Source organism: Manis pentadactyla, chromosome 4 (genome assembly GCF_030020395.1).
Source record: "Manis pentadactyla isolate mManPen7 chromosome 4, mManPen7.hap1, whole genome shotgun sequence".
NCBI lineage: Eukaryota > Metazoa > Chordata > Mammalia > Pholidota > Manidae > Manis > Manis pentadactyla.
In genome coordinates this window covers 554,238-574,341 of record NC_080022.1, presented here as the reverse complement: position 1 = coordinate 574,341, position 20,104 = coordinate 554,238, and the positions used below count along the sequence as shown (strand labels likewise).

The 20,104-nt window shown below is 58.6% G+C and overlaps 1 protein-coding gene across 1 annotated transcript in view; it reads right to left on the bottom strand.

Annotated features, from left to right (window-relative positions):
• The window catches only part of LOC118911005 (ATPase family AAA domain-containing protein 3), a 29,974-nt gene extending 12,473 nt beyond the window's left edge, over nt 1-17,501 (bottom strand). The window contains exons 1-15 of the mRNA XM_036882587.2: nt 16,897-17,501; nt 13,505-13,581; nt 12,819-12,920; nt 12,474-12,533; nt 11,889-11,958; nt 11,433-11,598; nt 11,205-11,274; nt 5,392-5,547; nt 4,755-4,811; nt 4,407-4,532; nt 4,023-4,147; nt 3,485-3,536; nt 3,101-3,171; nt 2,177-2,344; nt 773-881 (exon numbers count right to left, since the gene is read on the bottom strand). Coding sequence (XP_036738482.1) covers nt 773-881; nt 2,177-2,344; nt 3,101-3,171; nt 3,485-3,536; nt 4,023-4,147; nt 4,407-4,532; nt 4,755-4,811; nt 5,392-5,547; nt 11,205-11,274; nt 11,433-11,598; nt 11,889-11,958; nt 12,474-12,533; nt 12,819-12,920; nt 13,505-13,581; nt 16,897-17,098 — 1,611 coding nt within the window. The 5' untranslated portion in view covers nt 17,099-17,501. The remainder of the gene's footprint in view (nt 1-772; nt 882-2,176; nt 2,345-3,100; nt 3,172-3,484; nt 3,537-4,022; nt 4,148-4,406; nt 4,533-4,754; nt 4,812-5,391; nt 5,548-11,204; nt 11,275-11,432; nt 11,599-11,888; nt 11,959-12,473; nt 12,534-12,818; nt 12,921-13,504; nt 13,582-16,896) is intronic.
• Between the last annotated feature and the right edge of the window lie 2,603 nt (nt 17,502-20,104).

The following is a 20,104-nucleotide window of genomic DNA, read 5'->3' as shown; positions in this document are numbered from 1 at the left end:
CCCAGTCATCCTGACTCGGCTCCCTGTGCCTGGGCCACATTCATGTCACAGCAGCCATCTATTCAGTTCATAAAACACACATTCCCTTAAAAGCTACGTTTACAGTGGCTGGGCTGCCATGCAGCCTGAGTCAGGCCCTGGAGAAGTAGGGGCCAGAACCGAAGCACCGAGCCACTCGGCACCCTCCCACGGTGAGAGCACACTTTCTGAGGGCTGCACCCAAGGCTCCCGGAGTCACTCGGGCCCACGGACCTGCTGCCGGCACACTTCAGAGCAAACGCCAGACCAGGGCGGCGAGAGGCAAGTGCGGCCTCTGCAGTGAACTGCAGCACAGGCTGCCTGGATGCCACAGGGAACCTGCTCACACAGAGGGGGGCAGACGACGCAGACCCCGGGGGGGAGGTGGTGCCCGATCCTTATTAGGTGACAGTCCTTTCCTGGCTCATCTCCCGTGCCCTGCCAAGCCCACAGGACTCCCCTGTCTCACCCAGGCCGGGGCCCCTGGCCTCCCACCTTTCTGCAGAGCTCCTGGAGCTGACTGCCTGGGCCCTGAACCAGGACACAGCGCAGGGCGTCCTGAGGTGCCGAGCACAGGCCTGCGGGGCCCCGATGCCGAGACACGCAACTCGTTTCCTGGACACTCACCTCCGTGAGCTCTGGCCCCCCTCCCCCCTCTGGGGGATACAGACGCCAGAACAGGGCCCTTCACACAACTCAGGGGGCCTCCAGATTGGCCAAGCTCACATCTGTGCTGCACGTGTCCCCAACTCACCTGCCACGCCACAGCAAGCTGGGAGATCTCCCGACCCGACATGCCCTCCGTCAGGCGCGCGGCCTCTGAGCACTTCTTGCCATAGTCAAACTGGGCCAGCTTCAAGCGCCTGGTGAGGACAGGTCCCCAGTGATGCACCACAGGACCCAGGGCAAGACCAGAGACCTGCATAGCCCCAAGGAGGGTTGGGACATCTGCCAGGAACAGGGCACCTGCCACCCTCGGAGGGGACACACATCAACACCCTCCTTCTAAGGAGCCAAACCGTGTCCCAACACCCACACCTGGGGCCAGCCTGCCCGCTCTGCCCTTCCTACCCCACTGGGCACCCCCCTTCCTCCCGGAGCCCAGGATGGGGTCCTGGTGGGACAGAGCCAGTCAGGATGTGCAGCGATTGGACAGGCTCCAGGAACCATGCCCACGGCCCCCTCACCCCCCACCCCACCCCACCCCACCCCCCACCCAGAGCAGCAGCTGCAAGCACATCAGCAACAAGCTCTTCAGTGAGCCGGCAGCAAGTGGAAGGGAAGCAAGCCAGGCCTCTGAGCCAGGGCGCTGCGGCACGCCCATCCCGCCCGCCCGCTGATCCCACCCCCAGTCCGGTCTGGCTGAAGGCCTTGCTTAAGTAAAAAGGCCTCAGAAAGCCCAACTGCACAGAAGGACGGGCCACTGGGAGGCTGGGGGCCTGGACCAGCTGGGGAAGGGAGAAAGGAGGCCAGAGAGGGGAGCCTGAGGGGGTGCGCCACAGAGGGGAGTGGGGCGGGTGGGGCCGTCTCGGAGCAGCAGACGCCACGGGGATCCAGGTCAGGGCTGCGGGATCCGGGTCCCAGGAGGCAGGTAAAGATAGAGCAGCCTTGGCTTTCTGGAGCACTCTGGGCAACGCATTCAGAGGGCGTGGGAGCGTGCGGGATCCCGCAACCTGGAGGCCTTGCTGTGAGCAGGCGACGCGCTGCAGGCTCCTGGGAGTCGGGGTCAGCAGTGGGCAGCGCAGACAGCCCTGCTCCAAGACCACCCCAACAGGCTCAGCGAGGGCCCAGCTTGGGCCGCCGCGCCCCAAGCTCTCAGGGGCCTGCCTGCAGCCTTGGGCCTGAGCGTGTCCTTAAGGGCCCCAGACGGTTATGGCGCTTGGCACAGGGCCCAGAGGCACTAATGGTCGGTTTGTGGGAGTGGTCATCCAATCAGAGACCCACAAGGAGCAGGACAGGGGCCCAGGACGCAGCAGGCAGACAGAGCTGCCAGTAGGCCTGGCGATGGAGCCGCACGTGACCCTGCGCTGAGCCCACGTGAAACCACAGGGTGGGTTGGGGTATGGTGCCGGAGCCGGACGGGAGCTGGGGCCGGGGCAGCGTGGCAGGGTGCTAGGAGGCCCGTGGCAGGCAGGGAGTGGGTGGCCAGGACACTTACTGCTTTCCCTCTGTCGCCGGCTTCAGAACATACTTGTCAAAATACATCCTCACCAGGCGCTCCCGCTCCTCCCGCCGCGGCAGGGTGAAGTGGACCACCTCGTCCATGCGGTCGTTGATGGCCCAGTCAAACTGCTCGGGCTGGTTGCTGGCCAGGACCAGCATGAACCTGTGCCGGCAGACAGGAGCTGGGGCTCCTGGCCGGCACCGCCCTCCCTGGGACAGGGGCCTCTCAAAGCCACACAGGGCAATGTTCTAGCAGAACCTATCTAGCAGCTTTTTAACCCAGAAAGCCCCTGGAGGACCTGGCACTGGCCCCCCGCCCCCTCCCCGCCCATTCCCCCCTCTGCTGGTTCCGGCCTCGCCCTGATTGCATGCTTCTCCTCTGACCAGTGGGGTGGGCTGTGTAAGCCTCACCATTTGCAGGAGGGGCAGGGACCCTGGGGTCTGAAACGGATCTCTGCCTCCAACACTGGGGGCCTGGATTGCAGGCCTGGGGCTCAGCTGAACAGAGGGGTCAACTCAGCGGCAACCCACACTCGCTTTCCAGGGGCTCTGAGAGAGGGCGGGGTCCTCACCACAGCAGCCACGAGGGAAGGACACCCGCTCGTCTGACACGGGAGCCCAAGGCTGATGGACAGAGCTGAGCGCCCCTCAGTGAGGTCCCACCAACGCAGGGCAGCAGGACCAGGGGATTTGGAAGGGGCAGCCTGTACCCCAGGGCAGTGGCCTGTGTGAGAGAACCTGCTGCCCAGCGGGCACGCCTCAGTGGCCCCAGTACCCCACTGTGCCCAACCGACCACCCCCAGTGCAGGGGCAGCAAATGCTGCCCAGCATTGGGGCATGTGAGTAAGGCACCTGCCCTGTGTGGCCAGCGGCCCCGGGACGGCTGCCATGGGGCCCAGGCACCCTGCACGTGGCTCACTTGCTACTGTGCTGTCCCGTCCGGTGCAGGAAGGCATTCAGGGTGGCCCTGAGGTCCTCGCTTATCTTCTCCTGCAGAGGAAGGAAGAAGATGACACTTACGGTCTTCCAGCATCAGGCACGAGGCAGCCAGGGAGGCGTAAACAAAAGCCCCGCCTCCTGCCCTGCAGAGCTGCACAGAACAGTGACTTTCTGAAACTAAACTCCCAGAAGTGTCTGTAAAAGGTTCAACTGCTACTTTTGCAGCAACTCGTCACAGGAACGCCGCTGAGGAGCAGCCTGAAGTCAGCCACAGTGGCCTTCCCAGGAGGCGTGGCTACGCCGCCCCTGCCGCTCGCCTGCGGCTGGCCCAAACTCACCGAACAGAGGCTTCCAGAATACTCACGGTTGCTCTCTTCCTGAGGAAGGCGTCTGCTTCATCCACGAAGAGCAGGAGGCTGTGATGACGAGGGTCCGAAGAGGGGGGGACCGCTCAGGCAGAGCCCTGGGAGAGGCCTCCCCACGCATGCACTGCCCTGTCAGACAGTGATGTGCTGACCCCGCTAAGACCAGAACTTTGTTTGAGGGACCCAGGCAATGTGCTGGACTCTGCAGCATCTGATACCCCAGACCTCAGCCTCAGGAGGGGCGTGCAGAGAGGACAGACCATCCTGACCTGGTGCTAAATGACCTTCCCCCTGCAGCCTCTTGTCTTACATAGTTTAAAATCAGAGGCACTGTAGGGAACACAGGTCACCATACTCTTAACTAAGGGTGGACTTCTCCACCGGACCCCCACCCCCAGGGTGCTGCCAGACAGCAGCTGCTCCAGCCTCATGCATGACCACAGGGGCAGGCTTCAGGGAAAGCCACTGAGCCCCTTCCTGGCAGGAGCCCAGTGGCCTTGGGCACTGGAGGGGCATCTCAGATGGCACCTGGCTCACCCTCGCCGGCTGGTGTTGGCCCAGTCAAAGACCTTGTGCATGGCGGTCACGCCGTCCCGCCCCATGGGGGCCACGTCCCCGCCCGTCATGATGGCATAGTCCATGCCCGAGTGCAGAGCAAGTTTCTGGGCAAGAAGGGTGGGAGGGGAAGAGGCACAGTGCGGTCGCTTCCTCCTCTGCAAGCACCCCAGCCCCGGCCTGCTCCCACCTGCTGGGGAGGCCCTGGGGGGGCAGGTGCCCCTTGCCTGAAGAGCTGGGGAGTGGCTGCCCCTCCCACGAGGCCCCGACACCCAGCGCCCACTCCCCAAGAGCTGCAGCCGCAGTTCCCGGCAGGTGAGACCCCCCGGGAGGCCCAGCCCCACCCGCACGGCCAGGCGCACTCACCTTGGCAAACAGAGTCTTCCCGGTCCCGGGCGGCCCGTGCATCAGGATGTTCCTGTACACGCTCTTGTTCTTCTTGGTGTTCCTGGTCGCGATGGCGATGTCCCGCACACGTGCCTCCAGGCTGGGCTGCCAGGGGACACGGCCATTTGGGGGAAACTGCCACAGGGGCTGCCCTTCCCGAGTGCCTGGGCCGGCACGACGGGCCGCTGATCCCAGGCTGGGGCTCAGTCAGCAGATTCTACCTCAGGAATGAAAAGCAGCCCCGTCTGCTGGAGCTGGAAAACGCCAGGGCGGAAGGGCAGACCCGGCCCAGCCCCCAGCCCCAGCCCCCACGGCAGCGCCACTCACACTGAGGATGACGCCCTCCACCGCATCCTGGGGCTTACTGAGCAGCCGCCTGCTGACCTGCGGGGCGAGGCCGGGGCATCAGCAGAGGCCGCGGGGCGGCTGCCGGGCCCTGGGAGCACCTAGGCTGCCCCACGGGCACACGTGACTGCCACGGAGCTCTCTCCACAGGACACGCGTGACCCGGCCTGCTCCAGAAGGGTGGCAGATGAGACTGTCCGCACTGCGGGGCCGGGCGACTTGCAGTTCCCCCATGGACCTTTATTTCCTCAACCACCCACACCATGTGTGCGATAGGCAGAGGTCCAGCTGCAGCCCAAGGGAGAACCTGCCTTGGGGGAGGGACACAGTGCCGATCAGAAGCTTGCCTCCCCCTGGGGTGGGCAGCCAGCACCACGCCACTGGCAGCAACTCCTCTCAGGATGGCAGAGGGGCCTCGGGTGTTTGTAAACCCCAAGTCTACCCAGGGGACAGTCACAACAGCCGCCCCACTGAGGCGACCACAGCCGGGGGGGTCTCCCCTGTGCTTATGCACAGACCCCAGGGACGGCATCAGCAGGAAAAGGCCAAAAGCGAGTCCTGTGAAGAGGGGGCGGGCAGCACTGGGGCAGGACGCCGGCCCCCAGCCCACCGCGGTTACCTGCAGCGGGTGCCTCAAGGCCTCCAGCGCGGTGATTCGAGAGGTCTCCCTCACCAGGGAGGGCTTCCCCAGCCGCGCCTCGATGTACCGTCCAGCCACGGACGTGGCATTCTTGGCGGAATAGATCCCAACAGCCAGCAGGGTGAGGCCAGCCACCTGGAGCAGGGCAGATAGGGAGTGATGCCCACCAGGTGTGCCAGTCAGCAGTCAACAGGCCCCTCACCATCTCATCCCATCCCTCACCAAGCGAGGGTGAGATCATATGGGGGAGTCTGCACCCCCAAATCCTGCACGCGGCTGGTGCTCAATGACACGTGACTGAAGAAGACACAAGGACATTTCCAGACAGAAGGTTTACCACCAACGTCCTTTCTCAGAAAGCTACTAGAGAACGTGTCCCAGCAGAACAGGGGAAGCTCCCAGGTGACAGGAGCGCCCCTGTGAAGAGACAGAGGGACCCCTGGGCTGGTGGGGAACAAGGCAGATGCTTCAGTGGGACCACAGTCAGGGCCCCTGCCCAGGGGCTGCAGAAAGGCCCGTACACCAGCCCCTGACGGCGGAGCTACAGCCCCTCCCTCAGGACGAGCAGCCGGGCGGTGGCAGGGGGACCACGGCCTTGGAGCGGACGGCCGCAGCTGGGAGATGGACGTGCGGGCCAGCGTGGGGCCTCCCTGTCGGCTCCCACAGGAACCCCGGGCTGCCGGCCGTGGGTCTGAAAGCAGGACTCTGCTGTTCTCACCCGGGCTTCCCTCCGCTGCGACCCTTCCTGCTGGCAGGGGCACAGGAGGCTGTGCTGATGTGTACAGAGGCCAGTGTCCCAGGAGAGGGCAACTGGGAGGAGGGAGGAGGGCACTGCCTTCCAGAGCCCAGACACCAGCAGAAGATACCTGCTTTCACCTCCTGGAACATAAGCAGACCCTTCGCCAACAAGAACAGGGCACAGGTCTGCGGGTAACAGGACGGCGGCTGGTAGGGAGGCAACTGACCTTGCTCAGAGGGTCTCCCCCGCCACTGGGTCTCTGACCACCACCACTAGGGCCACAGCTCAGGAGAACTCAGGGCCACTGGGGAAGTGCTGACACGCTCGGGGCAGCAAGGAGCCGCCACTCACAGGTGCGGCTGGCAAGCTCCAGGGACATGGCACGCTATAGCCTTTATAAAGCTCTCCTTTATCTCCTGTCGTGCTGACAACCCACGGCGAGTTCAGACGGGGGCTGTGGATGCGTACCCACAGGCCTGCCGCAGGTGGGAACTTCAGTCTGTGCAGCTTTCAAGCTCAAGCGAAGAGCACTCTGAAGCTGCGGCTGCTGCTGGGACAAGTGCAGCAGCTCTGAGGGTCCGTGCGCTCTGCTCACGGCAGCTGAACTGCTCCAGGACAACAAGGTCGACCTAAAACCACGGATTCCTTTAAAAACGAACTGGTCAGAAAAGTACAACCTTCCAAGACTGACCCAGGAAGAAACAAAAAACCCAAACAGACCAATTGCCAGCAACGAAATTGAAGCGGTGATCAAAAAACTACCTAAGGACAAAACCCCCGGGCCAGATGGATTTACCGCTGAATTTTACCAGACATACAGGGAAGACATAATACCCATTCTCCTTAAAGTTTTCCAAAAAATAGAGGAGGAGGGGATACTCCCAAACTCATTCTATGAAGCTAACATCACCCTAATACCAAAACCAGGCAAAGACACCACCAAAAAAGAAAACTACAGACCAATATCCCTGATGAACGTAGATGCAGAAATACTCAAAAAAATATTAGCAAACTGAATTCAAAAATAAATCAACAGGATCATACACCATGACCAAGTGGGATTCATCCCAGGGATGCAAGGATGGTACAACATTCGGAAGTCCATCAACATCATCCACCACATCAACAAAAAGAAAGACAAAAACCACATGATCATCTCCATAGATGCTGAAAAAGCATTTGACAAAGTTCAACATCCATTCATGATAAAAACTCTCAACAAAATGGGCATAGAGGGCAAGTACCTCAACATAATAAAGGCCATATATGATAAACCCTCAGCCAACATCATACTGAACAGCGAGAAGCTGAAAGCATTTCCTCTGAGATCGGGAACTAGACAGGGATGCCCACTCTCCCCACTGTTATTCAACATAGTACTGGAGGTCCTAGCCACGGCAATCAGACAAAACAAAGAAATACAAGGAATCCAGATTGGTGAGGAAGAAGTCAAACTGTCCCTGCTTGCAGATGACATGATATTGTACATAAAAAACCCTAAAGACTCTACTCCAAAACTACTAGAATATCTGAATTTAGCAACGTTGCAGGATACAAAATTAACACACAGAAATCTGTAGCTTTCCTAGACACTAACAATGAGCTAGCAGAAAGAGAAATCAGGAAAAAATTCCATTCACAATTGCATCAAAAAGAATAAAATACCTAGGAATAAACCTAACCAAGGAAGTGAAAGACCTACACCCTGAAAACTATAAGACACTCTTAAGAGAAATTAAAGAGGACACCAACAAATGGAAACTCATCCCATGCTCTTGGGTAGGAAGAATTAATATCGTCAAAATGGCCATCCTGCCCAAAGCAATCTACAGATTCAATGCAATCCCTATGAAAGTACCAACAGAATTCTTCAATGAACTGGAACAAATAGTTCAAAAATTCATATGGAACAACAAAAGACCCTGAATAGCCAAAGCAATCCCGAGAAGAATAAAGCAGGGGGGATCTCGCTCCCCAACCTCAAGCTCTACTACAAAGCCACAGTAATCAAGACAGTTTGGTACTGGCACAAGAACAGAGTCACAGACCAGTGGAACAGAATAGAGACTCCAAACATTAACCCAAACATATATGGTCAATTAATATATGATAAAGGAGCCATGGACATGCAATGGGGAAATGACAGTCTCTTCAACAGATGGTGCTGGCAAAACTGTACAGCTACATGTAAGAGAATGAAACTGGATCATTGTCTAACCCCATACACAAAAGTAAATTTGAAATGGATCAAAGATCTGAATGTAAATCATGAAACCATAAAACTCTTGGAAAAAAACATAAGCAAAAATTTCTTGGACATAAACATGAGCAACTTCTTCATGTAATATCTCCCAGGCAAGGGAAACAAAAGCAAAAATGAACAAGTGGGACTATATCAACCTGAAAAGGTTCTGTACAGCAAAGGACACCATCAGTAGAACAAAAAGGCATCCTACAGTATGGGAGAATATATTCATAAATGACATATATGATAAAGGGTTGACATCCAAAATATATAAAGAGCTCACGCACCTCAACAAACAAAAAGCAAATAATCCAATTAAAAAATGGGCACAGGAGCTGAACAGACAGTTTTCCAAAGAAGAAATTCAGATGGCGAACAGACACATGAAAAGATGCTCCACATCGGTAGTCATCAGAGAAATGCAAATTAAAACCACGATGAGATATCACTTCACACCAGTTAGGATCGCCACCATCCAAAAGACAAACAACAACAAATGCTGGTGAGGATGTGGAGAAAGGGGAACCCTCCTACACTGCTGGTGGGAATGTAAATTAGATCACCCATTGTGGAAAGCAGTATGGAGGTTCCCAAAAACACGAAAAAACAGAAATACCATTTGACCCAGGAATTCCTCTCCTAGGAATTTACCCTAAGAATGCAGCAGCCCAGTTTGAAAGAGACATATACACCTCTATGTTTATCGCAGCTCTATTTACAGTAGCCAAGATATGGAAGCAACCTACGTGTCCATCAGTAGATGAATGGATAAAGAAGATGTGGTACATATACACAATGGAATACTACTCAGCCATAAGAAGAAAACAAATCCTACCATTTGCAACAACATGGATGGAGCTGGAGGGTGTTATGCTCAGTGAAATAAGCCAGGTGGAGAAAGACAAGTATCCAAGGATTTCACTCCTCTGTGAGGTATGAGAACAAAGCAAAAACGGGAAGGAACAAAACAGCAGCAGACTCACAGAACCCAAGAATGGACTAACAGTTACCAAAGGGAAAGGGACTGGGGAAGGTGGGTGGGAAGCGAGGGATAAGGGGAAAAAAGGGGGCATTACTATTAGCAGACATAATGTAGGGGGTGGGCGGCACGGGGAGGGCTGTGCAACACAGAGAAGACAAGTGGTGATTCTACAGCATCTTACTACATTGATGGACAGCGACTGTAATGGGGTATGTGGGGGGGACTTGGTGATGGGGGGAGTCTAGTAAACATAATGTTGTTCATGTAATTGTACATTAATAATACCAAAAAAAAAAAAGCCATGATTAATCTCCACTATAGAACTTATTCAAGAAAAAAAAAACACAACTACCTGGTCAGCATGCTGCGCAGTCCAGTCCCACCACGTGACAGCTCTCCCAATACTGATCAGCAGTGACACAGACTCCCCCTAGCCCGTGTCCCTGGGCAGCACCCGCAGCTTGTCATGAGAGCCTCCTGCTGCTGGGTGAGGGCGCTGAGGACAGTGCAGGCACTTCGGGGTGGGCCGGGAGGGGGTCCAGCAGGGGGCAAGTATGCGGTGCCCCCACATCAGCTCTGCCCACTCAGAATGGGCGTGCATCTCACCCCGATCCACTCAGAACACAGGGAGCTGAACTGTGGCTGCCACAGTACAGCCTTGACCCAGTGCCGGTTTCCCTCCCACGAAAACTCATGCTGAGCTGGGTGGGGCACCGGGAAGGCAGGACGGGGTCAGTTAGAGGAAGCTGTTCTCTTCACCTGCACACCGGACCCTGCAGGCTCGCTGCCTGAGGTAGGGAATGGAGGGATGGCAGGAGAGGGCCGGGCTCAAGAGCCAGCACCAACTCCGGGCAGCGCAGGTCTCAGTCGGGGCCTCCCAGGAACCTGGACCTGCTTTCACCAGGGCCTCCACTACCGACCTGAGGCTCCAAGGGCAGCAACATGCTTGGGAAGAACATGCCAGGAGCCCTGTGCATCCTGCACCCATGTCCTGGACAAAGCTGGGCAACCGTGGGGGCCACTCAGAACCAGCAGTGTGACCAGCCGCAAGCTACGGCAACTGCAGTCCCGGCCTCCAGGAGGGTCCACTCCCTGCTTGCTCAGGGCTGGCCTGACCTCACCTGCCACCCCCATCTCACAAGGCTAGAACCACATCTAAACGTTTGGGGTAGGGCTCCAGGAGCCAGCAAAGGCACGGGGACACCAGCTCCACGTCCTTGCTACATGGCCCGTGGTGCTGAGGATCAGCATGTTTACCATCTGACCCCTCCTCAGGGTCAGTCCCTTGCAAGCAGGGGTTGAGTCTTGCTCCTGGGCCCAGAACGGTGGCTGGCACAGCACCAACACCCAGGTGGTATTTGTGGAGTGGCGGCTTTTCAGTAACCAGTTGCACCCCAAGTGCTGAGTGGCCATGACAGGGCACACTGCTGGGCTCTTAGCGCGCATGCTAGAGCCCTACAGCCTCGATGGGCTGGCTTCTGTTTCCCGCTGGAGGGTGGGGACCCTCAGAGAAGCCCACCACACCTCCTGACGCCTAGAATCAGCCTGGCACATGTCCAAGCTGCCGGTCTAGTTACACTTTCCAAAGGGAGACACCTGCAAGGGAGATGGAAACTGGAACCCCAAGCCCTAGCCCCTTTCCCATGCCTTCCGGTTCGGGTGGAAAACCCGGAACCCTCATCCCCGCCATGGCCAAAGCCCATGGCACATCTCGAGCTCTCAGGAGAGGGGAGCAGCCTGCTCAGCATGCTTCCTGTTGCAGCCAGGGGCCCTCCTGCTGCCGGAGGCTGGGCGATGCAGCCTGCATGGGAGGAAGTGGCAATTACCGTGGCTGTCACTTTGTCCCAGTCTGTCACAAAGGCACGGAATCCTTCACCAAACAGGGTGCCAGCCGTCCTGTGGAGGAAGCAGCAATGTCATGGGGAAGGAAATGGCCCCGGGTGCCCGGCTGCAGAAAGGGCAGGGGCTCCGAGAGGTCACTCGGGATCCAGCCACAAGGACTGCCGTACACTGATGAGGGGGTGCCGCGGGGCCCCCGGGTCACGCCTCCTGACCTGATGGACTCCAGGATGGTCTGGCGGTGCTCAGCAGCCTTCAGGCGGATCTGCTCACGGGTAATGTCCGCATTCTCACGCTCAGCCTTGGCCCGGGCGCGCGCCTCAGCCTCGACCCGCAGCATCTCATTCTTGTGCCTCAGCTCCATCTCCCGCTCCATGGTGGCTGCCAGGAAAGGCAGGAGGGCTCAGCCGCACCCCACAGACCCCCTCCAGTGAGGCCCGGGAACTCTGCCCACAGGACAGCCCCGCGGAGGAGCTGACGCTGCAGATGAGGCTGAGCCTGCCAAGGGCCCTGGGAAGCAGGCTGCATCCACGCTGCCTGAGGACCCAAGTGCCTAAAGCCACTGTGCCCCCCGTGGCAGCTCACCCTGCACACCCTCCTCGCCCTCCCAGCCTGGGCAGGCCCTCCACGGACACAGCCCCGCAAGCAGCCCCAGGCAGAGCTGAAGCCACCTTGCCGCATGGCCTCCTGCTTCTGCACAGACTCCTCCTGCTTCCGTAAATTCTCCTCATTAAGAAGTTGCTGAGGACATAAAAAAAAAGGAAAAGCTTTCAAAACTGGGAAACACTCAACATCAATCTGAGAGGTCGCTGCTCTGGCCAGGGGAGGCTTCCCCGCCCCAGGGGCTCTGACTTTCTCAGGGGCATGTACTGCACAGCCAGGTCTGAGTCTATCCCGGGAACCGTGTGCACCAGGAACCAGGTTCTGGGGCCCCACCAGTTCAGCGGACTCATGGCTGTCCTCACAAAACCCTGCTTTGTTAAATTTGCCCATTAAATGTAAAAGCTATGATGCCAATAACCCCAACGGGCACAGGCATTTTAAAGTCCCCACGAACCCGGGAGAACCCCGAGCCACTGGAGCTGCTCTGCTGCGCAGCCTACTTGGCACCACGTGGCAGGAGCCTGCAGGCCCGAGGGCCCCGTGCATGTGCCTGCAGCCCCACCAGGACGCAGTGCTTACAGCCCTGGGCCAGGCCACCACCTCCCGAGACCTCAGACACCCTGCTCTCAGGGGGGCGGAGGCCCCAAGCTCACCTGCTGCTTCAGCTGGTCCTCATAGCGCTGCCGAGCCAGCTTGTCCTGGTACTGGGCCCGCTACGGAGGGGGAGCAGCGGGGGCTCAGCTCAGCTGGAGGGGTGGGGGGCCAGGCCAGTGTCTGCACCCAGACCTCCCTGTGCACCGGGGCCCTGAACAAGCTACCCAGCTGCACCCACTGTGCTGGCGAGCACACGCGTGGACGGGGCCCCCTCACCACAATCCACACTGAGGGATTCAAGGGCTGTAAGTGTTTTCCCAAGGTCACCTAAGGGCCTCGATGGGGGCCACGGTGTGTCCTGGTCGCTCGGGCCTCCCCGGGCCTGGGGGCCGGGCGTCACTCACAGCTTGGTGCTGCCGGGTCTCCTCACCCAGGGTCTTCCTCCTCTCCTCGGCCTGCACGCGGATCTGCTCACTCTTCAGCTGCTCCACAGCAGCCTCATACTCCTGCCGAGCACACCCGCAGCTGCCAGCCCAGAGCCTGCAAGGTCCCACGCAGGCCCTGGGGCTTGTCCTGCATCTTGAGTGGGCTCCACAGCGGCCACACGGCCCTCTGAACCAGCCCCCAAGGCCCATCACTGTCTGCGGCACCCACACCACACCAAGACCCAGAAGAACCGACGACAGGCAGACGGACTGGGCCGTGCTCCAGAGCATGCTGGTCCCCACCTGCCCTGACACTGGTTCCCCGTGGCTTATGACACGTGCTCACTTTCTGGCTGTGCTTTACAACAGCCAGTCGGCGGGGACAGGGCCTCTGTCTTTCCAACATTTGTTATGTGCTCGGCAAAAGACGCCAGGTGAGAACTTGTCCCGGGAAGCCCAGGACATCCTTGCCCGCATCTGCCCTCCAGGTGGTTCTGCTGCAGGAACTCAGGCCACAGGCCCACTGCCTGTCCTCCAACTCTCCTGGCTTCCCTTGACCATGAAGGAAGAGGGAAGCCTGAGGAGGCACCTGAGCACATGCCTGGCACCCACTGGGGTCCACAGGAGCATGGCACAGCTCAGCCAGTGCCACACCCACCGCTCACCTTGAGCTTGGACTGCTGCTCCAGCTGCAGCGTCTGCTCCTGCATCTGTGCGAGACTCAGCGCCTCCTTGGCATGTCCTGCAGGGCGTGGGAGGGAGCGGCGTGAGGACAGCCTCGAGATGGGCGGGAGGTGCCCCTGCGCCAAGGGGCTTTCGGGGAGACCAGCTCACCTCAACCCTAAAGCACACATACCCACCCTCAGTCCTGGTCAGACCCTGCTTGCTGACCCCTCCATCCCAAGGCCACAGTCCCCTTTTTGTCATCTAGCACACAAGGTCTTATTCCCCAAAGGACTGTCACATTCCAGAGGAATTTATCAGAAAAGCTGTCTCTCCCGTTTAGAGAAGGGTCAATGTGGCATCAGTTTCCCAGTTTAACGGAGAGCAAGCCTATGACTAGAGTACCCTTTGTGTTCATGGCACGCACGTTGCTCTTAAGCCTCTGATATATTGGTCTGCTGTTACGCACTTGCAAGCAAAAGGATGAATGAGAAGCAATCATAAATTAAATCAGAAACAAGCCAACATGCACAGGGCAACACTTGTCACAGATGTGCTATGAACATGCGTGTCAGCCTCCTGTGGCTCTTGTTCCTAAAGTGGGACTTGCATCTGTCGACATCCAAGTGTCATGAGAGGAAGCCAGCTTCCGGCACTCTCTTAGCTGAACACCTCAGCACCCGGCCTCTCAAATGCGGCCGTGATGACATAAGAGCAGAGAAAGAAGGTGGGAACCCGAGCACATCTCCCTGCTGCCACACCATTCCTGGTTTGCTCCTTTGCTCAGTTTCAACCTTCTATCCCCCAGGAATCCACCGTACTTTTTTAAAGCCTTCAAAGTAAGCTGCAGACCCAGTACTGGTCACCCCCACACTGCAGCAATAGGTTGCTAACTAGAACACGCCCTGCTCACAGGCCCAGTGTTGTTTTGGGAGTTAAATTGACACCATAAGCACACCCCCAGCGTCGAGATGGACGCCGAGGAGCACCAGTGCTGGGTGATCTGCCAGGGCACACAGCCTGGTGTGAACAGTGTCGCTCAGGAAGAACCTTCAGGGCTGGTCAGGATCAGGGCACCACCGGCCCCTGGGGCCCAGTGCAAGGCTCTCCCCTGGGTCACTGGTGGCCAGACGTGCAGATTTCCTAAGGATCCACCTCAGAGCAGAGGCAGCCCAAAGGCACCAGGGTGCTGTCCGGTTCGCTGAGTCAGGAAGCCACAAAGCCCAAGAGATGCAGAACCGTGGGAGCCCCTGGAACTAGCCCTCCCAGAGGGAGCAGGGCAGCACAAGAACGTGGGTATCACAGCCAGTAACGCTGGGGTCCAATCCCAGCCACCCAGTTCACTCACGGTGTGACCCTTGGCCAGCTGAGATGGCCTCTCTCGAGTGCCTCACCTGATGATGGGGCAGAGCCAGCACCGCACGGATGCCAAGTAGGACAAGAGAACAGGCCGGACGCTCAACACAGCCTGGCAGCCCCCAGCCCCGTGAACACAAACCACGACTTCAACACAGCACTAAACTCACACCTTCGAGTCATCCTGCACATTCATCCCCAAGCATCACCCAGCACCTCCTACAGGCACAGTGTTGTTTTAGGGACCCACCTTCCACGGAGTATACAGGTAATGGACTGGATGGAGCACACAGGCAGCTCAAGGCCGAACGTGCTGCTCTGGCCTCCCAGGAGGGCCCGGGAGACCTGGGGAACGAGGTAGCCCTGGGCTGGGCCCTGAGGGACAGAGAAGGCAGTCACACTGCAAGGAGCAGATGGGAGACAGCAGTGAGGTCAAACAAGAGCAGGCTCAGGCCAGCCAGGGAGGCGAGGCTGCTTGTGAACTGGGGGCACAGGAAGAGGGCTTGCAGAGCGGCTACCAGGCAGGCGTGGGAGACCAGGGCAAAACCCATCCCAGTAGTGAGGCCAAGGAGGGCAGCAGCAAAGACCAAGTAGAGTCCACAGGTGGACAAAACCACTGGATGTGGAGAGCTGCTGGGGAACTCACACCTCCAGCGGGGGCCCCCAGAGACTCTGCAGATGCTGCTTGGTCATGGGGAAGTGGTGGCCAAGGCCCTGGGGACCCAGGCAGAGAACGTTCTGGGGCTGGAACTCTGGGCAGCCAGTGCAGGAGACTTGGGAGCAGCTCAGAGGCATGAACACACAGGGAGGAGAGACCCCCTCAAGCTGCTCCCCTCAAACGTACTCCAGGTCTTCACACAGGCCTGTATAACTGCGTGGGCTGGGGTTTCGGGGGGTGGCAGTCAGGATTCAACTTCCCAAAGTGGGAAAACTGAAATGATGGGCACGGTAAGTGGGTGAAACCCCCCAAGAGCTGGGACAGAAAGGTGTCCCCCAACTAAGCTTTTTACATGAAATCAGATCACATGTCAAAAGTCCGTCATCTGAGGTGCCTTGAAGCCCAGCCATTGTCTTAATGCAACCTGATGATTGACATCTTGCAAACTTAATTCACCAATCCGACGTGGGAGGTGTTCCCGCTAGACTTAAGGAACAGGTTGTCTACAAGTTTTGATTGCCCCTCTGGGGGCCCATTTATCCACAAATTTCGATTGTCCCTCTGGGGATCTGAGAGCCAGGCAGGCCAGGACCTTTGCCCGGGGTACTCTTGTAGCCCCTGGGGAAGTGCAGGGATTGAGCCACACAGTGGCTCTCCCTCCTTATGAAGGAAGACTGCTGATCCCTGCTTACAACAAGGCTTCCCTCTAGTCTCCTTTTAAGGAAAGGCACCTCCACTTGAACAAAAGTTGAAGAACCATTGTATTTCAACCAACATTTATTCAGCATCTTCCACATTCCAGGTTCTTGAACACGAGACAAGCAGTTAAAGCCACAGGTGGGAGTAAAGTTGGGAGGAAAAACGTGGGCCTCGTGAAGATCCAGTGGCTGCTGATGCCTTGAAGTCCCTGGGTCAGGAAGGTCATGGGACTGGCCCTGGGGCTGTTGATCTACACACCTTGCCCACCTGAACGCTATCTTTTTCCAGCAGTAGATGCAAATGTTCTGTTTTCCTCAAAACCAATTACCCTCAAGAACGCTTCCCTTCTACGCAACCACCACACAGGGCTCCCCGATCTGGCCACTTCTTGGCCGTTCCACGTGGAGACAGCAAGAGGCGGAAGGAGCTCCTGCCTAGGGCGGTAACTGAAGACCCAGGTGCAGCCCCGGCACGGACTACCTGCAGCCTCTGAAAGTCCCCTCCGTACTGATTTTTTCATCTGAAAGACGCATGGAAGCTGGGAAAATACCAGATGGGGAAAGGATCACGACTCTTCCCGCACGCAAGGCGGCTTTGGCCAGGTTTTCCCCGGAGACCAGTTTCCTCGCCCGACCAGCAGCACTGCCCCTCGCCGCCCGCCGCCCCAGGCTCCGCACTCACGCGAGTGCTCCAGTTCCCGCGCCGCCTTGGCCGCGCGCTCGAGGCCCGTCGGATCGAAGTTGCTCCATTTGTCCTTGGGCACCGGCCGGTCGCCCGCACCGCGGTCCCCGCCTCCGTCGGCCCCGGGCTGCGCGGGCGACAGGGACAATGGCGGCCCCGCGCCTTCACCCTTGGGGCCCTTGATGCCGAAGAGCCACGACATGACCCGGGAGCGCCGGGCGCCGCTGCAGCCGCCGGGATCGCAGGCGAGCGCGCGGCTCAGAGCCCTCCACGCGCCGCGAGTCGGCACTCGGGGCCGTGCGCAGGCGCCGCCACGCCCCTTCCTCCCGGGCGACGGAAGCGCGTGAGGGCCACTTGCCGCGCTCGGTCCTCCGATTGTGTGCGAGGACCGCGTCGTCTCGGCGCAGTCGCCGCGATTGCCCCATCTGGCTCTGGGGGCGGGGCGTCAGGGGCGGGGCGTCAGGGGGCGGAGCTAGGAGCCTGGTTACGGGGGCCAGTCCGGGGCCAAATTAACGTGCTGGGCGCGCGCGCGCCTGGTGGCGACAGTTCCCTGTGGCAACCGCCCTGTGTCCCGTTGCTATGGGCGCCAGAGGCCCGGAAGCGGCGACGGCGGACAGGCAGGTGCGGCCTTGGGCTGGGGCGCCGGGCCTGGTGGGAGGGCGGACCCTCAGGTCCCCCGCGGCGGCCACAGCGCTCCGCGACCTACGAACCTCCGTCCCATTCGGAAAGTGTCGCGAAAGGAGGGCACACCCGCCTCCAGCGGGAGGAGGGCTTCCCAGCTTCCGAGCCACATACCCCCAGTGCCCTGTCAAGCTCCTGCCAAATGGCAAACCAGGCGCCCTCGGCTCGGTAGGCGCTGCGGGACGGAGTCGCCTGGGATATGGAGCCCTTGTCTACACGCGGCTCGGCCACATGCCGCCTCTAGTTCCGTCCCAGGCTGGCATTTGGCAAGCTAGTGTATTTTCTGTGAAAAGGAATAACTTTGGGAAAAAAAGCTCTGCGAGTAAAAAATTGGTTTCAAAAAAGATCACTTTCACTTGGCTTAATTTTAAAAACAAAATTGCCGTTCTTAGATGCAGGCGATTGCACTCGTTTCCCTCATTGAAGCTGCCCCGGTGCCACACTCTCCAATTGCCCGTGGGCCACGCGAAACGTGCAGTCCACGTCTTGTGTCCTTGCGTTTGTGACTTAAAATCTTAGACCTAAACCATTGGGGAGGACAGACACACATTCCTAAAGATACTGAATCAATAAAAAGAAATCATGAGGATGCCTTGTCCCTGACACACTCATGCTTCATTGTCGGATGTGGGGTCATGCGCCGCTTCTGCTGAGGTGCTCGCAGAAGGTTCCCCCGACACCACCTCCCCACAGCATGGTTTTCTTCTCTGAGGGTGTCCTCCAGCAGTGAAGACCAGGAGGAGATAGCAAGAGGTCAGAGATGCAAATGGTAAGCTTGGCCTCCAGCCTGACCTTGCATCCAGATGGGGGATGCAGCTGCCTGGTGAAACCCAGGCCAGGAGAGCAGAGTGGGTCCCAGCCAGGCCAAGTGCAGAGCACTGTACCCCCAGAGCCCAGGCAGCAGATTTGGCCAGAGCTCTGGGGGTTGCAGGGCACACTAGAGCTGTGGCCTTCCAGTCCAGCCTGTGGCCCCCATGACCCTGCCTCCCAGCACTGAGGCTAAAGCTACTGGCTGCCCGACCTTCCTGCTGTCTCCCATGCATGGGCCTGTGCAGAAGCCTGTCCACTTAAACCAGGAGACCCTCACATGACAGAATGAGACCCCCTGCTGCCCTATTAGTTTTCGGTCTCACTTTTCTAGGACAGGACAGCCGGGCCTTCCTCCGGGGCTGGTCCCTCTCCTGTTCTTTCTCTTCAGCTTCCAAAAGGACCCACTGATCCCTGTCTCACTCAGGTCACCCCAGCCCACACGCCCCATCCCCCACCCCCACTAAGCAGGCCCCAGCCCAGCCTGGCCCTTCCAGGCCCAACCCCTTGCAGCATGGGGTCCTGGGCCACTGGCCCCCCTACCCAGCAGAGCTCCCAGCTTTCTGTAGGGTCCCTACAGCTTCTCCCTGTGGATCAGGTTTAAGAAGAGGTAATGAAGGACAGCAGGGCCAAGACCTGAGACACATGCTACTTGGGCCCAGGCCTGGAGAATGACCTGGGACTGTGCCAGAGCTCACTGCCCCTCCAACACTGTCTCCCCAAGCAGTGTTTTCTGTCAGGGAAGTGGTTCCCTGCTTGGACCCCCAGCTCACTGTGTTCTCAGGAGAGAAGCAGACTCAACTGCACAGTCTGGACAGCCCTCGGAAGCAACAGTCACTCAGACCCCACGGTCCTGAGGGGTCCCAGCGTTCTCTGGGAGGGGCTGGGAGGGGGCATCTGTGGGGGTGGTCCTGCCTGGAGCAATAGGACAGCAGAGGAGCAGGAATTGGAGCTGCAGGGCCCCCGCCATGACTCGAGGAGCTCATGGATCTCACCCCCTCCCCTGAACAGCAGTGTGCATCCCATGGCCAACACCAAAGCCAGGTGAACCAGGGTCTCCGCTCCTGTGGATGCTGTGGTCAGGGGCTCAGGCAAGCCACTGGCTGCCCACTGCTCTCCGAGCTGTCGCTACACCTGGTGGGGACAGGGGGACTCTTCTTCCTGAAAAGCTCTCATGTCTGTGGCTAAGGTGATATAATTTGTTGTGGGTGCATGCATCTAAATTCCTGAAACCTGGGCAATTAGAGAACACATCAGTGAATGGGGTCATCCCCACCCCTGCCCAGGAAACATCTGCCCCCCTTCCTGAGAATGGCAACTGGCCTGAGAGCCTCCTGCCCAGGGTTGGGTCCACCTCCCACCTAAGGGCTGGCAACCCAGGCATGGGGTCTCCTTTGTGCCCTTACTTCATCACCTTACTCACCTACCTCTACAGGAAGCTATGACTTCCACTGGCATTTGTTTTGTTTAACATTGGAGGAAAATTTTTTCACCCCACAAAAGTGGCAGGCACACAGCTGTTGCATTTGAGCTGGATTTTCCTAGACTGTGACCTCACTCCAGCAGGAGGCTGGGAGGACTTGAGGGCCTCTCAGTGGGGCTGTGCTTTGGGACTTGACAACCGTATTAGTGTCACCACGGAAACAGCTCCTGCTGGAGGACGTAAGAGGAGCAGACTGCACCACTCCATCCTGGGTAACTTCCCAGCAATGTCAGCTCA